This window comes from Podarcis erhardii (assembly GCF_964252035.2).
Source record: "Podarcis erhardii genome assembly, chromosome: 3".
NCBI lineage: Eukaryota > Metazoa > Chordata > Lepidosauria > Squamata > Lacertidae > Podarcis > Podarcis erhardii.
Genome location: NC_138507.1, coordinates 64443557 through 64465353, shown reverse-complemented (window position 1 = coordinate 64465353; position 21797 = coordinate 64443557). Strand labels below are relative to the sequence as shown.

General features: G+C 40.9%; 1 protein-coding gene across 4 annotated transcripts in view; it reads right to left on the bottom strand.

Moving 5' to 3' along the window:
* The window catches only part of LOC309338219 (utrophin-like), a 130592-nt gene that overhangs the window by 69606 nt on the left and 39189 nt on the right, over nt 1–21797 (bottom strand). For all 4 annotated transcript variants that reach the window (XM_081855234.1, XM_081855231.1, XM_081855233.1 and 1 more), the window contains exons 3-9: nt 14934–14995; nt 7680–7772; nt 6858–6935; nt 5857–5949; nt 4991–5163; nt 3337–3452; nt 2465–2622 (exon numbers count right to left, since the gene is read on the bottom strand). In XM_081855234.1, coding sequence (XP_081711360.1) covers nt 2465–2622; nt 3337–3452; nt 4991–5163; nt 5857–5949; nt 6858–6935; nt 7680–7772; nt 14934–14995 — 773 coding nt within the window. The remainder of the gene's footprint in view (nt 1–2464; nt 2623–3336; nt 3453–4990; nt 5164–5856; nt 5950–6857; nt 6936–7679; nt 7773–14933; nt 14996–21797) is intronic.

The following is a 21797-nucleotide window of genomic DNA, read 5'->3' as shown; positions in this document are numbered from 1 at the left end:
TAGTTGGGGATTCTGGAGAGGGGGGCGGGGGCGCGCTGGCCCGAGCGGAACAGACGCGCCGTCGTCCCCACCTCCCTCTCCTCAGTAGCTCCGAGCCGACTGACTGAGGGTGGGACGCGGCCAGCGGCGTCCTCTCTCTCTCTCTCTCCGCCTCCCAGCACCGCTTTTCCCGAGGCGGGCGCGCGCCTAAGGCTGAATGGGAGCAGCCTGGAGGCTTGGCGGCCTCTCAGCGGCTCATGACGGGCGTCCCCGAGGCGGGAGGTGCTGAGCAGGGGCTCTGCGAGAGGGCGCGAGGGATGCGTGGTGGTGCCTGCGCGCGCGTGACTTAAGAGGGCGACCTGCTGCCTCTCCTCTCTCTCCCCTCCCTCCCCTCATGGGCACGGAGTCCCCGGCACAGCTTGGCGCTACTACAGCTACAGCTGCTGCTGCTCCTGCTTGGATGAAGGCGGCTGCTTCTTCCTAACGCCCAGCCTCTGAGGGACCACAGTCTCCCGCCCTCTTTTTTTTTTTTTTTTTTGGCGGGATGCTGAGGTAAAGGATCCCCTCGCGCGCGGGCGGGCATCTCTTTGGGCAGGGCGCGTGTGGAGGCTTAAGGTGGGGAGTGTGGAGGGGTTGCCGCTTGCGAGGGGAGGGTTCATATTGTATTGGGCTGCGGTGTGGGCGACACGGCTCTCCAATGGCCAGCCCACGGAGGAACATTGAGTTGGAGCATTTCGAGGAGAGGGACAAAAGGCGCACTGAATAACGTATTTTATAATTTTTCATATTTCTGTTTACTTACTATTTCATAATAAAGTAATTATAAAATACTTTCTTTGTGTTTATTTGATTCCTATTAAAGAGAGTTACTTTATATATAGTCAATATAGGCACAGAGTTAATTTTTTAAACATTTTCTAATGGTGGTGTGCCTCGAGATTTTTTTCATGAAACAAGTGTGCCTTTGCCCAAAAAAGGTTGGGAAACACTGGACTAGAGCAAAAGTCTAATAGAATTAAAAAATGTTATGGTGGCTTGACACTTAAAACAAGGACAGAACTACACATTATATATGAAGTTACATAATCTTTCCCCTTCTCCCACCAAGAGCTTTCTATTTTCAGGTAATAGTAGCTTTATGCTGACTGAAAGACCACAAGAGGTGAATGAAAGAGACCTTTCTCTTCAAATGTTAGAAGATAACAGGAGATATTTTATCTCTCAGGGAGAAAAACAGCAGGAGAACAGGCATGATTTTGAAGGGGAAAAAATAGCTGGGATGGGAAGAGTTAAGCAGATCCTTTTACCCAAACCCACCCAACTAAAGATACAAACAGAGGAAGAATCAACTGGAAGGGCATTCTGGTCAGATAGCACTGCAAGGGAAAAGGAACCATCTTAGGCTTAGCTAAAGTCATTTCCAAATGGTGAAAGAAATGACCCTACCATTTTGATCCAAACTCAGAAATATAGTCAGAGAAGCCTCTATTTAATGAAGAGACTGAAACCCAGATTGAAAAGAATCAAAAACAGACTTGGTAAAAAGGGAAAGATAGACACCTGAGTTGGCTGAAGAATTGTTCTTACACAAATGGAAGCATCTGAAAGCAATGGAAGCTTCCACTAGAACAGCCTTTCTCAACCTGTGGGTCCCCAGATGTTGTTGGACTACAACTCCCATCACCCCGAGCTAGCAAGGCCAGAGCTCAGGTATGATGGGATTTGTAGTCAAACAACATCTGGGGACCTACAGGTTGACAACCGCTGCACTAGAGAAAGGGAGGAAGTGATTTTTGCTTATTTCCCTCTTCTCCTTGCAGCCTCCTATGCTACCTCACACACTGTTCAAAAACCACTCCCCCACACCTTCCAGAGTAGATCTTTGGGAAGTAAAGGGTAACAGGGAATCAGTTAAAACTGCATCTTCTCCCACTCCCAGTGAGAGCATCCCGGGATCAGAGTTCAGCTCCCACAAACTCTAAATCCAACACATTGTCATAGAGCAATGTGCTCCAGAACTTTATATTAAAAAGGGAAAGAAATGCATAAAAGAAAAGAGTCGGGGGATTTTAAAGACCAAGATATAAAGGGAAAAGTAAGAGAACTAGAAAACAGAGAATTCTAAATAAATAGCATAGAAGCTGGGTTGATATAGCAACAGATTTTTTATTTTTTAAGAGGAAAGTATATTGAGAGGACAAGGAGTTGTACTGGAAAAGAGAAAATATGAATGCGAGGCCGATAAAGTAACATCAGAAAAAAGAAGCAAAGGAAGATCACTGGATGATATGAAAGAAGAATGGAAGAAAGCTATGTATTTTTGCACTGCATGACAGAAGCCAGAACCTACTGACCGTACAAGTTTGTATGAGTACTTTTCAATAGACTGTGAAAAGGACAAAAGACACAGGAGCTACCTGGGAGGCAACATTAAATGTCATACGACATTAAACTAAAAAAGAATTGGGAAAACATTAGCACACACCATCTGTATGTCCCCTTCTTCACATTCCTTTTTATATTTCCTTGGAAGAGTCTCCACTTCTCGAATATCTTCCATGGTAACTTGCTGAGGGAGGACCTCAAACAAGGATGTCAAGTACATGATAATGGACTTTTTATCAGGAAGCTGTACAGCAACATCTAAAAACAGAAATGATATGTTTACTGGATATTCTTGCAGCTTTTCAAGCTGAAAACCATGTCCAGAGCCATAAGGCTGTACCCGTATGTTGAGTTCAGGGTTTGCGGAGGGTGGGCAGAGAGATTGCAGAAATGAATCAGCAACACATGTATAGGACACTATCCACCAAGCTGAAAACCATCAGTACTAAATTCTGTCACTTCACTCTCATTATATAGATATATTAAACACAAGACTACTGGCAGATTGACTGAAATTAATTTTAAAAAGGCACACCATGCTTAATTCTGGGTTATTGTTGTGGTTTGATTTTTTCAGAATGTTTTATTTTATTATGTATTGCTCCTTTTCATGTTGCATTCTGGTCTGGGATTGATTTTTGTGAAGAGCAGGTTATAAATTGCCTAAGCAAATTAATAAATGTAGGCTAAGTAAACAATATAGAAATACTGAAGTCATTGCAGCAACACTCTTCTTTTTTTCATATTCAGTATTGGATTGCATTCCACTGTAGTCCTACCCAAAGCAGACCCGCTGAAATTAATGGACATGACTAACTTAAGGCACATTAATTTCAGTGGTTTTACTCTAAACAGAAGTTAGCCAATTATAATCCATTACAGTCATCTTAAATGCATAAACATATAATCAAATTTAAAAAAAACCCATCATCCAGACATAAGTGTACTCAGTTGCAAAGAATCATCTTCTACCTTCAGGATCTAACAATTTTTCTATCCCCAGGCGATTTTTGGCTATGTTGAAGGCATGTTCTAGTCTGTCAACTGGAGCCATTTTAGTTACTTTATCCCAGCTAAAGAGCTCGGGCCTAAAATCAGAAGAGAAAACAAAATAAGGGAAGAAAAAAAGGAAGACAACTTGCTAATTCATTCAACACTTGAATCAAGCGGTTATATGTACCATGCATCCATTATGTCAAATACCACATACAAGAGAAAGATCTGTGCATATGCTGATGGATATGCTTACTTATATCTCCGGAAGGAAACTAACATTTCAGGGTCCCTGGAATTTAGTTCACTTTCAATCATATGGACAGAACTTACATTCAACCTACTTATTGATCCCAATAATCATGCTAAAGAAATCAGACTCAATTGTTGGGTATATTTTAGGCAGCATGCAGGTGTGCTGCTAATGCAAGGCAAGGCAGCCTTCAATTAATTCTTTGAACAACTTGCTGTTTTCAAAAGTGCTGAATATTTAGTTCAGTTTACATGTAGTACTAAGCTAAAACATGGCCTGCTGCAAGCACATAGGCTCCCAAAGAGGATACTCCAGTCACTTTGCTCCTTTTCTGATCATTCTGTTGCTGTGAGCTAAGTAAGCCATGGACTGGCTTAGTATGTCACCTGTTCCTGTTCTCATGTTTTATCTCTTCCAGACAAATTGTGAGCTGAAAACCAAGAGCAAACTTTGCTTACCACTCGTGGTTTGAGTGGAATGAGAACCAACAAGACCATTTGGACAATGCACTAAGCCAAACCATGGTTTAGCTTGTAGCAGGCCCAGACAAGGAGTAAATATCCACAATCTCATCTCCAGGAACACATGCATTCATGCTAAGCCATGGTTATCTTAGCATTAATATATAAACTGGGCCAATATGACCTTACATGACTAAATTACTTGTGACTGAATCCCATTACAATGGGACTTAAATTAATTGTGACTAACTGGTTCCATTGTTTTAATGATACTTAGTTATTATTATCTTTCGGTAGTGGTGGCCCTCACCATACACCTTCACCCCAACAAAATGAACCTTGAAATTTATTTCAACAGTTCCATGGTTTTCAGTGGAACAATATTGCAATCTTAAGCTGCAAAGTGGAAAATAAATGACCTTTATTCATTTCATAATATATGCATCTATGAATAAATAGTGAGAAGGCACAAGATGGAAGTATTAGTATTGAGCTGAGATTTCTTTTTTAAAAAAAACCAAAAAACTAAATGTTTTCTTACTTTCCCTTGTGTGTTTTTAAAAAGTAAAAACAAAGAACATACATTACTGGCTTTGACTGTTGCTCATCACTCAAACATAGTAACCTCAACATTAAAAAAGCCACTCAGCTTTCTTTCCAGCTAACATATGCCAAAGTGGGCATTAAAACAATTCCAAGTATTTATTTTTTTTACCTTATTGAGAACTGAGTGTAAGCTTTGTGCTCTTTAGGAAAATGTTGTATTGGCAGTTTTCTTCTATTGTCATTTGTTACTGCCATTTTTTAAAAAAAATAAAAATGCATCACTTAGCATTAAATTTCCTTACCCAGCCCAGGACAAAGAAACTGCAGGCACTTATTTCCTTAGAACTGCAGCATTTGACAAGGAGCTACCTACTTGTGCCTGTGGATCACAGCGTTGAAAGCAAGCCCATCTGCCCAGCTTGTGGTGAAGTTCAAAACGTTGACCTCACTGTAAGGCCTAGTAGACTGTCGCACCCAGCTCAGGAGGATCTTTTCACTATTTGTTTGCTGCAAGTCTGACATTATATCTTTCATGACATCTTTAACCTGATAGAAAGCGCAAAAAGCCTTTCAAGTACATATACACAAAACAACTGCCCAAGAGTACACAGAGCCTCTGAAAACAAGATTTCCAAAACCTATGGATCACAGCATTAGCATAAAGGACAGTGAGTCACAATTGGCCACATGAAAGAAGCATATGTAATTGTATTTGTTCATATTCATCCTTCCCATCTGTCCCCAACTCTTTTCATTTCCAGACTTTATATTGCAGGCTCCCTGGACCTGACCTCTTTCTTTTATCCCTCCCCCATTGCTTCCAATGCCAATACAAAACTTGCACTAGTGCCCCTTAAGCTGACGATACAGATGTTAACAATACTCAGCTAGTACTTTCCCTAACTATTGGAACCCATTTTACCAGCTTCTTGGCCAGCTAAGGAGATCCAAGAACACCACAGCCTACTCCGTGTGTGTGTGTGTGTGTGTGTGTGCGCGCGCGCGCGCATGCATGCATGCATGCTGGTGAATAGCACAAAGTTTTGTCACATGGTTTCTTACTATTAGAAGAGAGCTACTTTTCAAGTCGTTTCCCCTGTCCCTGGGGTCTCAGGATTGCTGGGATTGGTTGAATAGATGGCATGAGAGGGTTGCAGCAAAAGAAAAACTGCAGATGTGTTCCATTGCTAATTAATAATTCACTTGCAAGGACTGAAATAAGGCATCAAGGTCGCTCACCTGCCAGTGCAAAATTATACTCCATAACAAGCCAAGAGTCAGTTTGTGATTTCCATCAACAATGTCCGTCCCTCCTATGTTCACCAGCTCCACCTAGAACACACATGCAAATATCATTGCTTTTATTCCAGTCAACACAATTCACTTCTTTAGCCTAGCCATTTTCTGCAAAGAAATAGTATAAGCTATATAACGGGATGATTTAATCCCGCTTCTAGAATGTACAAGTGCAGAAGCAGTCATTAAATGTACAAATTCTAGGAGATATGCACATTTTTATATTCAAGTGTGAAATTAAAATGCCTCCCCCCAATCAAGTTGTCCCTAGAGATCGTCATCAGTGGCAACCAAATATTTATCTGGTGGCCAAAAGCAACAGCCTCTAGGGAAAGGCTTCCCCCAATTCCAGAAGCAGATTTTGGGGAAAATGTAAAGGAAGGACGGACAGAAAACCTCTCTCTTTAAATCAAGAATTAAATTCAGATCCAAACCTTTATATGTATAAACAGTACAAAAGTAGACAACATTCTTAATTGTGCAATCACTTTTTAGCTTTCTGTTGTTATTTTTAAAAGATAGTTTTTTCTGATGCAGTTCAGGAGACTTGATAACTGTTGATAACAAGTCAAAATTATAATTTGACTCAGCCCCTCAAAATAAGTTAGCATTCTATCCATCAATGATGCCCAAAGGCATTCAGGAACAAGAAATACAAGTTCACTTCTTGGGGGAGAAATCATCTTCTAATTATAAGTGAAGTATCATTATACATTCTCATCTGCAAAGTATAAACCACTATGGGAACCAAGTTGTAAGCAAGTTGAATTTTATGAAATTCATCTCCGCAACCCCACCCTGTCACCAACAAGACTTTTCAGGCTGCAGTCTAATTGGTAGTTAACTAATTTTAATTCAGAGTTACCTTCTCTTCTCCTGTTTCGGGGGCACTGACCATTCAAGGGCACTGAACTTCTAAGCAAACATTTATTTTAGAAACTTACATTGTTCTGATGTAAAACTTGAAGTACTTTGTTGACATTATTCAAGGCATGGACTCTTGTGGATCCACGTTCTTTCAGCTTCAAATAACAAACAATTTTCAGTTATAAGAGGAGAACTAAGATCACAAATTTTCCTTTCATTGTATGATATTTAACAAATAATACTCTCCAGAAGATCAAGAAAGACCAAACAGAATTTCTGAATACATTCTGAATACATGTATTAAACCTAGCCAAATGTATATCCATTTATTTTAGCCAAGCTATGTAATTATAATTCTGCATGATAAACATTGCTTATGGCAGCTTGAACCAACTTGTTTTAATAGAAGACAACTGAATTAGGTGTACACTGGTTGCATTCACATGTAACAATAGAAACTACAGACATTGTAGCAAGCTTCAGGCTCACATACATTCCCCTTCTCTTTCCCTTCTCTCCTAATTCAGGTATAAAGGGAAGAAGTTGTCTAACTTAAGCTAGGGGCTAATTCTGTTATGTACATTCTTCTACTGGAAAAAAAATGCAGTGGAAATCCATCAGAGGAAAGGTGCATTAATTGTTCAGCATAGCTGATTAGATTAAAAAATGTTGCCATCACATATTTAAATTTATTACAACCGCAAGAACTAGAAATCCAAGAACCACATGCAAGTTCAAACTGATGCAAAGAACATAAACACATTGACTTTGAGTGTGCTCATTCATAAACTATAGGCAAAGGCCTGCAAAGTATTCTAAATAAGTGAATGATGCCACTCTAACTATACACGCAACATTTGAAGTTCATTTTCTTCATGTTGGAAGAATGCTTTGCTTACCAATGGATTTCCTGTCAGTCCTTCTAAAAGGTCCAAAAGCCTCCTCCCATCTCGGAGATCTGTGAACATATCCTTTATTGGCGGTTTTCCACACTATAAAACAAGATACATTTTAGAATCATTGTAAAATGATCCCAAAAAGGGAAGTTTGTAGGTATCTTAGTTCCCATCGTGCTTAATATTTAGTTCTACACACACACACAAAGAATAAAATGACACAAATGTAAGATGTAGCCACAATCTGACCAATTTTGTCTCAAATTGTGTTCTCTCTGCATATGTTCAAGCTTTCCAGATTTCTCAGTGAAATTATTTATATAGACCAAAGTGCCACCAAGGTGGCAACCACTACATAACCTCCCAACAATCTATTTAAAGCAACTATCATCCATTGTCTTCACAGTCTTGATCTGCTATGAAACTATCCTGCAATAATTTTCACCTGGAAGAGTAGATTCCAAATTTTTCACCACTTACGGTTGTCAGAAATGCACAGAGAAAGCCTACTAAGCCGTGCTATACTGTCTGTAAGTCTTGCAGGGAAATGTGCCTAAAATATACCTGTAAATGCTACCACACCTCAAAACACTTTTAACACTGGTAGTGTAAACCAGGGATGGGAAACCTGTGACCCTCTAGATTAGGGCGGTCCAACTTTTCATACCAAGTGGGCTTCAATAATATTTCAACACAGAACCCATAGTCCACACACTACTTGTCGGGTGGGGTGAGGGGGCAAGAGAGAGAGGCCAAAATTTGATGCCGCCTCATATTGCCTTCCCAAAGCAAGATAACCAAGGAGCAGGGCTTTGGGAAGAAGAAACAAGACTCCGGCAGAATCCTAGAGCCCTCCCACCTCCTCCCCGAAGCTGGGAAAGCCCCAGATAGGCTTTGGGAAGGAGACTGGAAAACTCTAGGACAGGGTAGGCAACCTAAGGCCCATGGGTCACAAGCGGCCCACAGGGGTCGTTTAACTGGCTCACAAGCTGCCCCCAAACTGAGCAGCCCGCTAAACCGGTGCAGGGGCTCACTTCCGCGGTGCAGATGCAAACGCCGGAAATCACAGGCACTTATACGTGTGAACAATCTGGCCCACCGCCTTGCTTACCTGGCTTTGGGAAGGCAGTACAAGGGCTGCGGGGGGGGCAGTGCACAAAAAGCCTCGAGGGTGCCATGTGTTGGACCACCCTGCTCCAAATGTTATTGGATTAAAACAGCTATCATCCCTGATCACTGACTCTGCTTGGCTAGATAGGACTAATGGAAATTGGAGTCTTGGGGGGCAGGGGGGACACAGTTTTCACAGCCCTGCTGGAAGCGGAGAAAGAAATGTTTAGGATTAAGGTGTGAAGATAATAGTCATAAACTAGTAGGAACCCAAAGTCATTCTTTAAACATACAATTACAGTGGTACCTCGGGTTAAGAACTTAATTAATTCTGGAGGTCCGTTCTTAACCTGAAACTGTTCTTAACCTGAGGTACCACTTTAACTAATGGGGCCTCCCGCTGCCGCTGCCCCGCCACTGCGCGATTTCTGTTCTCATCCTGAAGTAAAGTTCTTCACCAGAGGTACTACTTCTGGGTTAGCAGAGTCTGTAACCTGAAGCGTCTGTAACCCGAGGTACCACTGTATGGGCTGCATCCACAAAATGAGAAAAAACACACAGCTGACAGAGTCGTGGTCCATAAGAAGGCAGGGCAAGTGGCAAGGCAAGATACAGTACATTTGAAGCACATCCAGCTCCTTAAAGCTGAGCTTACTAGGGGCACATGAAAAAAAAAAAGGGAAGCATTGGCTTATTTCAGCAGTTCTGTGCTGTAGGTATTCCTTCTCACTTCTCCCATTCCACATATTGTTATATGATCTTTCTACCACAGAGAAACAAGCTTGCAAGTTTCTATGTAACACTAATTTAGCAGCAAGTTCAAGAAACAGTCTTAGTATAAGGACAGAAAACAAATTTCTGGTTCATCTTGCATAATAAGTATTATTTACTTTCGTATTTGGACCAAGATTTTTCCATATCATGCCCCCAAGTCATGGGAATTTGATGTGGGAACCATTCACAAAGCAGAAAGGTCACTCTGCAGGGTCGGAAGAATTTCAGTAAATGAAACTGAGCATATTTTTTCCAGTATCTAAATTTAGAGCACCAACTTTATTCAGAAATATATTTATGTAATAAAAGAGAACTTGTGTTTTTTCTATTTGTATTGATGCTAGAAAGTATATGTAATTCCTTTGTAGGCATTTACTTTGCTGAATCACTTCTATATAATTACCGTATTTTTCGCTCTATAACACGCACCTGACCATAACACGCACATAGTTTTTAGAGGAGGAAAACAGGAAAAAAAATATTCTGAATCAAATGTTGTACTAAACTATTTAATAAACAACCGGTATATCAGAATCATATTACAACCATGTAAAGTGAACAGCAGTCAACAGTGGCATTAAGAACCATCATCACTGTCATTAACAAATGAAGAGAGAATTTTAGGTTCGAGTACTCTTCTAGTCTTCTGTGAACCCCAAGAACTCATCAGTGCTAGAGTCAGAATCTATGAAGTTCAGCTGCTCACAATCACTGGCATCACTTTCTTCGCCATCTTCATATAAAATCTCATCTTCTTTTGCATCCAAACCATTGCTAATGCCACATTTTTTGAATGACTGTGCAACGATTTCCTCCTTCACCAAGTGCCATTATGTTTTCACCCCATTAAATATTTGAGGGAGTCATCCCCCACCCCCCATTGTGGTATGTGAGGTGGGGCTTACCTGGCTGCCCCCCAATATTGTTTTAAGTTGGAAGAGGAAGGGAGGGAGGGAAGGAAGAGAGAGGGGGAACTCACATTTGTGCAGCTGCCTTGCCTCGAACGGGAGCAAAAAGAGGAGGAGGAGACACAGGGACACGAGCCTTGTAAGCCGCTTTGTTTGAATTTACCGGTGAGGTGCTGGGGGATGGACGGAAGGGGATGCCCTCTTTGTCCCTCCTTCCAGCTCATTGTAAAGAAAGCAGAGCCGCTTACATGTGTGTAAGGGAGAACCATAGAGCAGGCAGACACTGAGAATCTGAATGCGCTCAGCTGTTGCCGGCTTCCCTCCCAGCGACGGAGGAGGAGAGGAGAGGCTGCCGAAAAGCCACAGAGTAGACAAGCCAGCAAGCAGGCAGACAGGCTGTGCTCAGCTGTGCCGGCTTCCCTCCCAGCGACGGAGGAGGAGAGGAGAGGCTGCCGAAAAGCCATAGAGTAGACAAGCCAGCAAGCAGGCAGACAGGCTGTGCTCAGCTGTGCCGGCTTCCCTCCCAGCGACGGAGGAGGAGAGGAGAGGCTGCCGAAAAGCCATAGAGTAGACAAGCCAGCAAGCAGGCAGACAGGCTGTGCTCAGCTGTGCCGGCTTCCCTCCCAGCGACGGAGGAGGAGAGGAGAGGCTGCCGAAAAGCCATAGAGTAGACAAGCCAGCAAGCAGGCAGACAGGCTGTGCTCAGCTGTGCCGGCTTCCCTCCCAGCGACGGAGGAGGAGAGGAGAGGCTGCCGAAAAGCCATAGAGTAGACAAGCCAGCAAGCAGGCAGACAGGCTGTGCTCAGCTGTGCCGGCTTCCCTCCCAGCGACGGAGGAGGAGAGGAGAGGCTGCCGAAAAGCCATAGAGTAGACAAGCCAGCAAGCAGGCAGACAGGCTGTGCTCAGCTGTGCCGGCTTCCCTCCCAGCGACGGAGGAGGAGAGGAGAGGCTGCCGAAAAGCCATAGAGTAGACAAGCCAGCAAGCAGGCAGACAGGCTGTGCTCAGCTGTGCCGGCTTCCCTCCCAGCGACGGAGGAGGAGAGGAGAGGCTGCCGAAAAGGCAGCAAGAGCGGCTCCTCCCGCCTGCATTCGCTCCATAACACGCACACACATTTCCCTTTATCTTTTAGGGAGGGAAAACTGCGTGTTATGGTCCGAAAAGTACGGTATATAAGTTAAATTAGTCCACATTCCTCTTTTATACTAATCTCACATTTAAGGGGGGGGGGGAGAGAGTTGCAAAGACATGAAACGGAAGCAGATGCAAAAGACAATGTGCTGTGCGTCAATTTTTTTAATAACTCTGCGGTCAAAAGACACTTTAAACAAGTGTTTCTCAAATTTGGGTACCCAGTTCCTGTTAGACTATAGCTCTCATCATCCCTGGCCAATGGTCCTGCTAGCTAGGGATGATCGGAGTTGTAGTCCAACAACAGCTGCTGACCCTAGTTTGAGAAACACTGCCTAGGCATTTGATGGCACATGAAACCTTACTGAAGTATGTGTTCATTGATCCTGGCCACAGCACTGAATAGAGTCATTAATGAAGAGAGACATTTTGAATATATATAAAGTAGTTATCATACAGATGTGGTCCACTGAACTGCAAATTATTGTCTTTGTCTCTTCTTTTGTTCCTTATGGCAGGATGGTTTTGTCTTCTGCACCAAAATAGTTATAACTTGATTACTTAGCTCAACAAGTACTTGATTTTTATGAGAACAAACCTACAATCAATTTTCTCCCTATAAGAAATGTAACAGCAGCAAAACTACCAAAGCAACTTTCAATGTAGCTGATGATACAAAGAAGCAGGTATTCTACAATGCACAAAAACTATTGAAATATACATACAACTGAGGTCCAAGCGACTTGTGAAGTAATTATGCTATTATGATGTCTATAAAACTGCTACAGATGTCACCAATTTCCCTGATTACTTTGTTTTATATAAAAATTACAACATAATCCTATTTTCCTTTAATGTATACATTCAGAAGGTGAACAATGAATGCACAATTAACAATGAAAAGCAATTAAAGCATCCAGTAACTAAATTATAATGTTTTAATAAAATCCTCATAGTTCACATCTATAATTTTATAAAAGTGACAAAAATCATCATCACACACACACACACACATACACTCATTCTTACTTATTTGTACTTCTCTATCAACAATATCCTAATGATCCCAGTGCTGACTTCCAGATATTAAATTTTATGCCACAAAAATATTACAGTTGTTTTGTTGATTGTTATTGTTTTCCTGGTGATTTTTTAATTGTTCTATATTATTTGTGCTCTGTGATGTTCTATTATGCCAGGGGTAGGCAACCTAAGGTCCATGAGCCGGATCCAGCCCAATCACCTACTCTATCCAGCCTGTGGACAGTCCAGGAATCAGCGTGTTTTCACATGAGTAGAATATGTCCTTTTATTTAAAATGCATCTCTGGGTTATTTGTGGGGCTTGCCTGGTGTTTTTACATGAGTAGAATGTGTGCTTTCATTTAAAATGCATCTCTGGATTATTTGTGGGGCATAGGAATTCATTCATATATATTTTTTCAAAATACAGTATAATCCAGCCCACCACATGATCTGAGAGATGGTGGACCGGCCCATGGCTGAAAAAGCTTCCTGACCCCTGTATTATGCTATTGTTATTGTTTGTAAGCCACTTTGCGATTCATTTGAATGATTATATTTCTATGCCACTTTATCATCAATCAATCAAATCGCTGCAGGGGAGGAAACTCTATTTGCAGCAGGAAGCAATCAGAATTAAAAATGCTTGCTGCTAATGGAGCATGTTTCCTTTGTAGACACAGATGCTTCATTTGCAGGAAGTAGTTCTGCAGCAAATGGCTTTCGAAAGAAGCCACCAGTCAGCTGATTAAAATGCCTATTTGCTTTCCTGCCTCTCTTCCCTGTTGGGAAATACAACTTTTCAATTCTAAAATGTAACCCAATATAATTTTGTGAAGCAGGAAACAGTCAAACAAGAAAGCTAAAAAGTGAGCTCTTTGGACTGTTCTAGAATAACTCTACAATTCTTCAGCAGCTTATAATGCTCAGAAATTGGCAGTTGTACTCGATCAGAACGCAAATTCACTGAATGTTTTCATAAAGTCAAATTGTGACAGAGCATACAGAAAGGCAATCTTCAAAATCCATTTTAATGCATTCAGGATATTGCAAGCAGAATCTAATTATAATATGACAACATCAAATTCTCCGGATACTGCTATGGACAGAACTATGACTCCTGGCATATGAATGAATTTAATCATGCGTCACAATTTGTTTTTGTTTTGTTTCTGAAAAGATATTAGCTCGATAATTCTGCTGCTGTTGTTGTACAATGCCTCTTCACAGTGGGAATGCAAGAAACGGCACCATAAGGCAGACTTCTCCAACCTGGTGCCCTTCAGATGCTTCAAACTATAGCTGTGCTAGCTTGGAGGAGGTTGATGGGAACTGTAGTCCGAAGCATTTGGAGGGAACCAGGTTGGGGAAGACTGGTTAGTGGGGGAACAGGGATGCCCCAGATCCGTTGGTGCCAGATTTCCTCCTATAGAATCTTTGGTGCTGGGTTTAATCAGAACTGTCAGGCGGAGCTTGTTTTTCTGCCAGCCAGACATAGGGGCAAAGGGAGATGATTGCCGACCATTAACCCATCTACAAGACAAAAGACTCCACAGGCAATAGGGGGGAGGTTGCCAAGGCAATGTGGGCACTGTGTCACAAAGGTAAATTGTCACCTTTTAAAGCTAGGCATGGAATAGTGTGGGAAGGGGAAGAAGCTGCTTGGCAAGGGGTTTTCTGGGAAGGAGAAGCAGGAAAAAGGTAGACCTTCATGTGAGAGCTGAAGGTCAAAACCATCTTGTCGTGCTGGTTGAAGGCAGGCTGAATCAGAGACATCTTGGAATCCAATGCTGTACTGCTGTGGAGAACATGCCCCCCTCGAGATGTGAAAGCCTCTAAACTCTGCACTCCCTCCATTGAAAGCTTCCAGTGTAAATATGTGTAAAATAAACCATATTTCTTAAAGACATCACAGTCTCGGCTGTGCCTTGATTCCCAATGGAAACACAATCCTGGGTAACCATCTGGAAACCCCTGGAATCTGGCTACCACTCAGCAGAGATTAGGGGTGGCAGACAACCTTTATAACATCACAAATCACTCTGTGGATGTAATTGTTTAGCTTGTTAGGGATGATCTGAAAAGACTATGCATTGTAACCCAATATAACAGTAGTAGTAGTAGTAAATGTATTATCTGCCCTTCACCCAACAAGTCCCAGGGTGGGCTACAACAATTTAAAATTCAGTGTTAAAAACACAGAAGAAAAAATAGTAAGTCACAGGAAAATGGTGTTTCTTGAAAATGCACATCTTGGCTGTCAAAAGCTAGGGTAAAGGTTATGTATATACTTATCAGGTTAAGCCACCCTTACCTTAGAAAAGCGAGCATTTATCCATTTTGTGAAGGTTTTCTTTTGTACGTCATTGTGCTCATCTAGAAATTAAGGAAATAAAAGACATTAAAATATATTTCTCAGACTTGCTAAATGTCACTCATCAATCATCATTATTTTGAGGAACTGCCCTCAATAAGAAAAAAACTGATTCCAGTCTCACTTGGAAGCAAAGGGTTGAGAGGACCTCTTAGAAATGATTTTCAGGGCAGAGGAACATCTATCAAAATTCTAGAGTGATGAATATAGAGATAAACTTGAACAAGCACCATCTTCTTCATGAACTTAGTTTGATTTAGCAGGTTTTTATATGACTAAATGGAAAAAATCCTAAGTGTTTTACTATTTGTTAAAAACAAATGGAAACAAAAACAAACATTAAAAACAGTTGACATAATAAAATAATCAAAAATAGATAAAAACAATAGTTTATAAAAACATATACCTACACATATTGAAATTACATGTCTGGATTGACTTGCTTAAACAAAAAGGTTTTAGCAGGTATTGAAAGTACAATAAGGAGGCCTGCCTAGTATTAATAGCCAGGGCATTCCTGAGACTAGGTGCTGCCACATTCCAAGATGGATTTACTTGCAACTGTACAACCATCTTCATGCAGCACTTGGAAAAGGGAAAAGTGCCAATTCTGCAGATGAAAGCAGTTCTTCAAGTAAACTGGTCCCAAACTGCTACGGGGCCTTATATACTCCTTATTAGTAAAATCCAGAAAATGTCATTGTTGCTGACAGATTTAGTCCGTTCTTCTTTCTAGAAACCAGGTTTCAGATAGTTTTCAAAAAGGAACTCTCAAAGTCCTCTCTCAAGAAGCTATAAAGGAAAGCTTACAGTTTCTCCAACCTACATAACTACTGAAAAGCAGCAATATTGGGCCAGTGTACCTTCAAGTAATAACTATAGTAGGATCAGGCTACACAAGTATGTGTTCACTCTGTGTAAAAAAATAATAATAATCATGAATCAGTGTTATGCTAGCACCTACAGTAATCTGTCTTAATGCAAACTGTTATGTTTTCTAAATTATTATTTGCAACCAGATTCAAGAGCTGGATAACAAATGCACCCTGGTTAGCGGCTCCTTTTGGAATACTGCACACGTTTTTGCTTACTCCATCTCAAAGAAGTTATGAAAGAATACAGAAAAGGGCAGCTGTCAAAACGGAGGAGTTCCATACAAGGAAAGGTTAAAGAATACAGCCTTCCTTACTTTATATAAATAGGGTGGTTGACATTATAAACATCTATCAAGTCATGAATGGCTCCACTGTATGCATCATTTCTGTGCTGATCAACTCCAAGTAAATTCAGATACCAACTTGGAATCAGAGGAATGTGCCCTGGGAATGTGGTCTTTTTCTCTGCAAGCAGCACTTATCTCATTCTATTTACATTTTCCTTCTCCTGAGACTGAGTCAGAGGGGAAGGTGTAGTAAGCTCTAATTAGCTGTTTATTGGGGGCGGATGGCACGGTGCTCTAAAACTGAGCCTCTTGGGCTTGCTGATCAGAAGTTCAGCAGTTCGAATCCGTGCGACTAGAGAGTAAGCATGTGTTGTTCTGTCCCAGCTTCTGCCAACCTAGCGGTTCGAAGCACACCAGTGCAAGTAGATGAATAGGTACTCCTGCGGCGGGAAGGTAAAAGGCATTTCCGTGCACTCTGGCTTCTGTCACCATTTGCCAGGTTGCAATTTCTCCTTTGCTTTGACACAATATTCATATATCCCTAAAGCTCCTCCTTTTACTAAACAAACGTCTATGCTAACGATTCAGAGAATAAGGCAAAGCAACATTTCTTGCAAAAGAATATGTGCTGGAAAAGTTTCAGATGTTTAAACTGCTTTTGACATCACCCATTACACAAAGTCACAAAAAGGTCAACATTCTTTTTAACTAGTTCTTAAAACTGTCCTTTCCTTTAATTGCTGAAAATGAAATTTTTACACTAAGGAATTTAGAAATAGAAGGAGGAATTAGCCTGTGGGTTTTCAATGAGGCACCAGGAATGTAGCAGAATTACAAACTTGCACTTGCCTGCCTTTGGGGATTTGTACTACTGTGGGTACCTCAAACTTATTCATAGGTCTTCCAGCGGGAGCATGAGAATGGAACAAGAAAAAATATATTTGTTGTTTACTAAAACATGTATATCTTGCCTTTCTACTTCACTTCATCAAATCTGGCCATCTCTGGAAAAAGTTTGGACACCACTGGTTTAAGTCAATAGATTTCATTGCCTTGCTTACTTAAGGTGAAAAACAGCTGAATGAGAAAGTCATTATATCTTCACTAAGTATATTTACAATTTTATATTTAAGCACTCTCTCAGTAGTCATAAGTGTTAAAGAATAGTATTCAGGCAAGTTAGTGAACTGATACAGGGTGTTTGTGTGAAGTGTTCTGAAACACAGAAATCAAGTGGAGTACCAGAGGAAGGACTGAGCTTTCTGTCCCTCCTCTGCCAGTCTCCAACAGGCAAGTAAAAGCAAAACAAAGCCTGCAGGACATTCGTGACACAAATGCCCCAAACCTGAATTTGACCCCATTCTCCATATATAAGAATTCAACTGAAAGCAAACATGCAAATTCTGACCTCTATTCATATTTCCCCCTGTAATTAATACACAGCTTAAGGTTCCTTTTTGTACAAATATGACAAAGGAGGAATACTAAAAAGGAAGAATGTGTGATTGCGCTCTCCAGATTTTGTTTGTTTGTTTTCAAGTAGGTTCTATGCTACACACAAACATGGCAGCCAGCAAGAGGAGGTTGAAAAGGAACATCTTATGACAAGCACCTCTCTTACTCTCCTGCTCTGTATTGCTGTGGTATGTTACTTTTTGACATTTGAACAATATATCAACAGATTATTGCAGGCCCCTTTTTTCTAATTAATCTTCCATTAACCTCAATGGATTAGCTGTCAACTGAGCCAACTAACCTCTGTGCTGAGTTCCCTGCTTGATTAACTATCATGGTTTGGGGGAATCATATATTCTGCTCTGCCTACTGAAGCTACAGCTGAAGATGCATTTGCACAGATGGAAGATGGCTTCAGCTCTCTGAAGGGCTGCTGTATACTTAGTACAAAGCACTATACGAGAAAAGTGCAGCTAAATACAAAAGTGGATGTTCTACTTATGAAAGCACACCCGTACCACAAAGCATTGTGTCCTGCTAGAACAGTGTTGTGCAAGTGTTTGAAGAACACTGCTCATATCCTTTTCCCTCTCCTTTGGATCCAATTTTTTTTTGGTAGTGCATTGTAACACATGTTTATCCAGTGAAAACAATGCTGAATCTGAAAGTGGTAAAGCATCAAAAACCTTTTCTTTAAGCATGTCCTATTCTAGTTAAGTAGGGCAACTCATTTAATAACACACTACAGGCAGGTAGATTATCTAGTAAAATCTACTGATGGGAGAGAACGTTTCTTTGGAGAGAAGATGATCCTAGGCAGTCTAAGCATGTCCGGATTTCAATGAGATATTTCATGAGCACATCATTCAAACTGGATACACACATTCCAACATCTGTATTGCATTATGTGCTTGGGGAGAATTATAGGAAACCTGAATGAACATCACTCAACTGTTAGTGGGATTTTGTTCAGCCTGTAACTGATGGGAGGGGTATAACAAACAAACAAACAAACAAACAAACACATACATACATACATACATACATACATACATACATACTAACTTTTATTATATTTAACCATATTAAATAGAGAGACAGAGAGGTATATCCAAAACCCTTTTTTAATTAGAGCATTTATCATTGCTAGATCAGTTACAGAGTTATCCATGCCAACATCTTATTCTCCAAAATAACCACAAGATGCCTCTGGGACAACCACAAGCAGGACATTAAAGCAAAGAGCCCCCATACAGCAGCTTAACTCTGTGGCCTCTGAACAGGGAGGTTTCATATACCTATCATTGGTGATAGCCTAATCCCATTTTAAATCCCTTTAAAGGCCAGATGCAGAATTTACTGTACTGTCAAAGATAGGAATCAAAGCTAAATGAGTTTCTAGCTCTCTTAGGCTGGCTCACAAATCAGCTTAAATACATTTTTAAAATTTCTCACAGAGCAGAGCATACAACTTTAACAAGCCAAAAAACAAACAAACCCACATTTGATTTCACTTAGTAGCAGCTCACCCTAGTAACATTTAAAATTAACATTACAGTAATTGTGATCATATCAAAAGAACAAGAGTATATAAAAGAAGGCACAAATTAATCAAACAATACAATTCAGTACAAACTCTTAATGATTTGAAATATCAGAAAATGCTGCTGAGCCCTAGCCCTGTGCCAGCTTGTAAACTCTCTCTGGAAACGGACTTCTTCATCTGGTGTTGCAAGGGCAGCAGCATACTCCCAGGCAGTAATATCGTTCATGGTTAAATTTTAAAAATGCTCTTTATACAGCAGTAGTTAAAAGCATCTGCAGATGCTTGGAAGAGCTATGAAAATTATACCCAATTCAGATATAATTTTGCCAAATACTCGTGTGTGTGTGTGCGCGCGCACGCATGTACAAAATGTTCAGCTTGCACTAAAGTACATACTCCACTTATCAGCCAATCCCAAATCCAGAGGCATGTCAGTTGCACCACAGAAATCCCTTATCTCAAGATGTTGCTTGTATCAAAAGGACTTTCAGATTTGAACAGGACAAACCCACGCCCCCTACACTTGATATCAATGATTACCAAAGGTTGTGGTATGATATATCATAATTATATATACTTATTTATTCAATAACTTTAAAAAGCAGCTATGAGGTTCAGCTAAGGAGAAAATGCTTGGCACACTCTTAGCGTTCTGTGCACACAACTTCTGTCCAGTGATCGTGGCTACTCCTTGTATCAGACAAAAATGACTTCCAGACACATGCCAATTCCTTCAAACAAGGAGTGGGCCATACACATGTACCCAAGGTTTTGTGAGTTCTTTCTGCAAAATGCCACTCATGAACAAAAACAAACAGCATTTAAGTGCCATAAGAAAGAAATGGGTGGGGAAAATCTGCAAAGTAGCAGTGAAGTGACAAGCAGCAGCCTCCTGGAGAGACTGAGTAGGAACATACATACATTTAAGCTCTTCTGCTTAAAAAGATTTTAACAAAAGGACTGGGTTTCTCCAATTACCACCTTTTCTGTGCAAGCAGTTTATCTAGAAACCCACAGTATGCACAATTCAATAGGGGAAATAACTTGCCAAAAGGACTGAACAAATAAGAGCCCCAAAGCCTTAGTAATGCCTATAATCAGATAGCCACATATCTATGTGCCTTCTATTCATGTCATGTTGGCCATTATTACACCTCAAGCTTTTAAAGTGGCTGAAAGAAAGAACATAAGATGAATATCAGCATAACCTTACAAAAACATGGGGAGTTAAGTTGCACTCATTGAATAAGTGGGGGAGGGAGGGAGGCCTGCAGTCAAAGCATTTGTATTATATAAGTAGCTAGTACTACTGTACTTGAAAAGCAAGCTAGCTGAACTGTATCTTGTCCACTGTTACCTTTAACATAGTTACCCGTTTACATTCCATAGGCATTTTAATTCCATTGTGATGAAAGATTTTTGAAGCCAACCTGTGCTACAAAACAATTCTGAATCCAGTTTGAAAAATAAAACCCCACTGTGGGCTGGCTGCCATGAATCTGGCCAGGAGAGGTTCCTGTTTCCAAATGAGATTGTCTCTTGTATATTGAAAGGTTCAACCCCATTCTCTTGCTATCTTTAATCCTAACTACTGCCAGCCTAACAGACATTTATTATGTAATAATAATTCAGCTAATTTCCCCATTAACTTTCAGTTAACCACCTTCCTTCCTGCTTACCTCTCAATTTCTCAACCATGTTACATAGTCTGTAATCATCTAATAACTATGGCAACCTTTATTTGTTATCAGGATTTATATCTATTGCATGTAAAATATCCAAGGCGGATTGCAAGCTAGAACCTGGAGGTGGCGGGGGGGGGGGGAATATCAGTGACAACATTCTAAAAAATAGTGTGCAGAAATCAGCTTTCAAAATGAGTTTACTGAGACAGCTTTTAAAACCCCAGATTCTTCTGTACTCTCTTCAAAAGGCTACCCTGCAATTGTGCACAGTACACAATTGTCTAATCTGGAATAAAATAACGGAGGTCAGGTCTGGTTTCTGGTTTCTTCAACAAAAATGCAGTTGGCATAGAGGACAAAGGTGGTAAAAGGCACCTACTTAGTCCAGCATCCTGTTTGCCACAGGAACCAACTAATGAGCAGCCCAAAAACTGCACATGAGGGCAACTGAAATCATGTTCAAGCAAGATTTCAAGGGAGATATTCTGCATTTTTATCTGTCCTGAACATAGGTACCAAATTTGAATCATGCATCACAGTCGTCAGGGTTACTGCATTACAAACAGGTAAGGAAACAGGTTACTGCATTCACCACCAGGTAAGGAAATCTAAAACTGCAACTAAAATGCTCAAAACGCCTTACTTACTCTGCTTTGCAAAGCACAGTTCAATTGGTCTTGTGCACTCATGTCACCCTCCCTGGTGAAAGAGTGGTAGCAACTGAACTGGGTTTTCTACAAAGCAAAATGAATGTGCTCACCAACTGTGGTGTAGTGGTTAAGAGCGGTAGTCATGTAATCTGGGGAACCGGGTTCGCGTCTCCGCTCCTCCACATGCAGCTGCTGGGTGACCTTGGGCCAGTCACACTTCTTTGAAGTCTCTCAGCCCCACTCACCTCACAGAGTGTTTGTTGTGGAGGAGGAAGGGAAAGGAGATTGTTAGCCGCTTTGAGACTC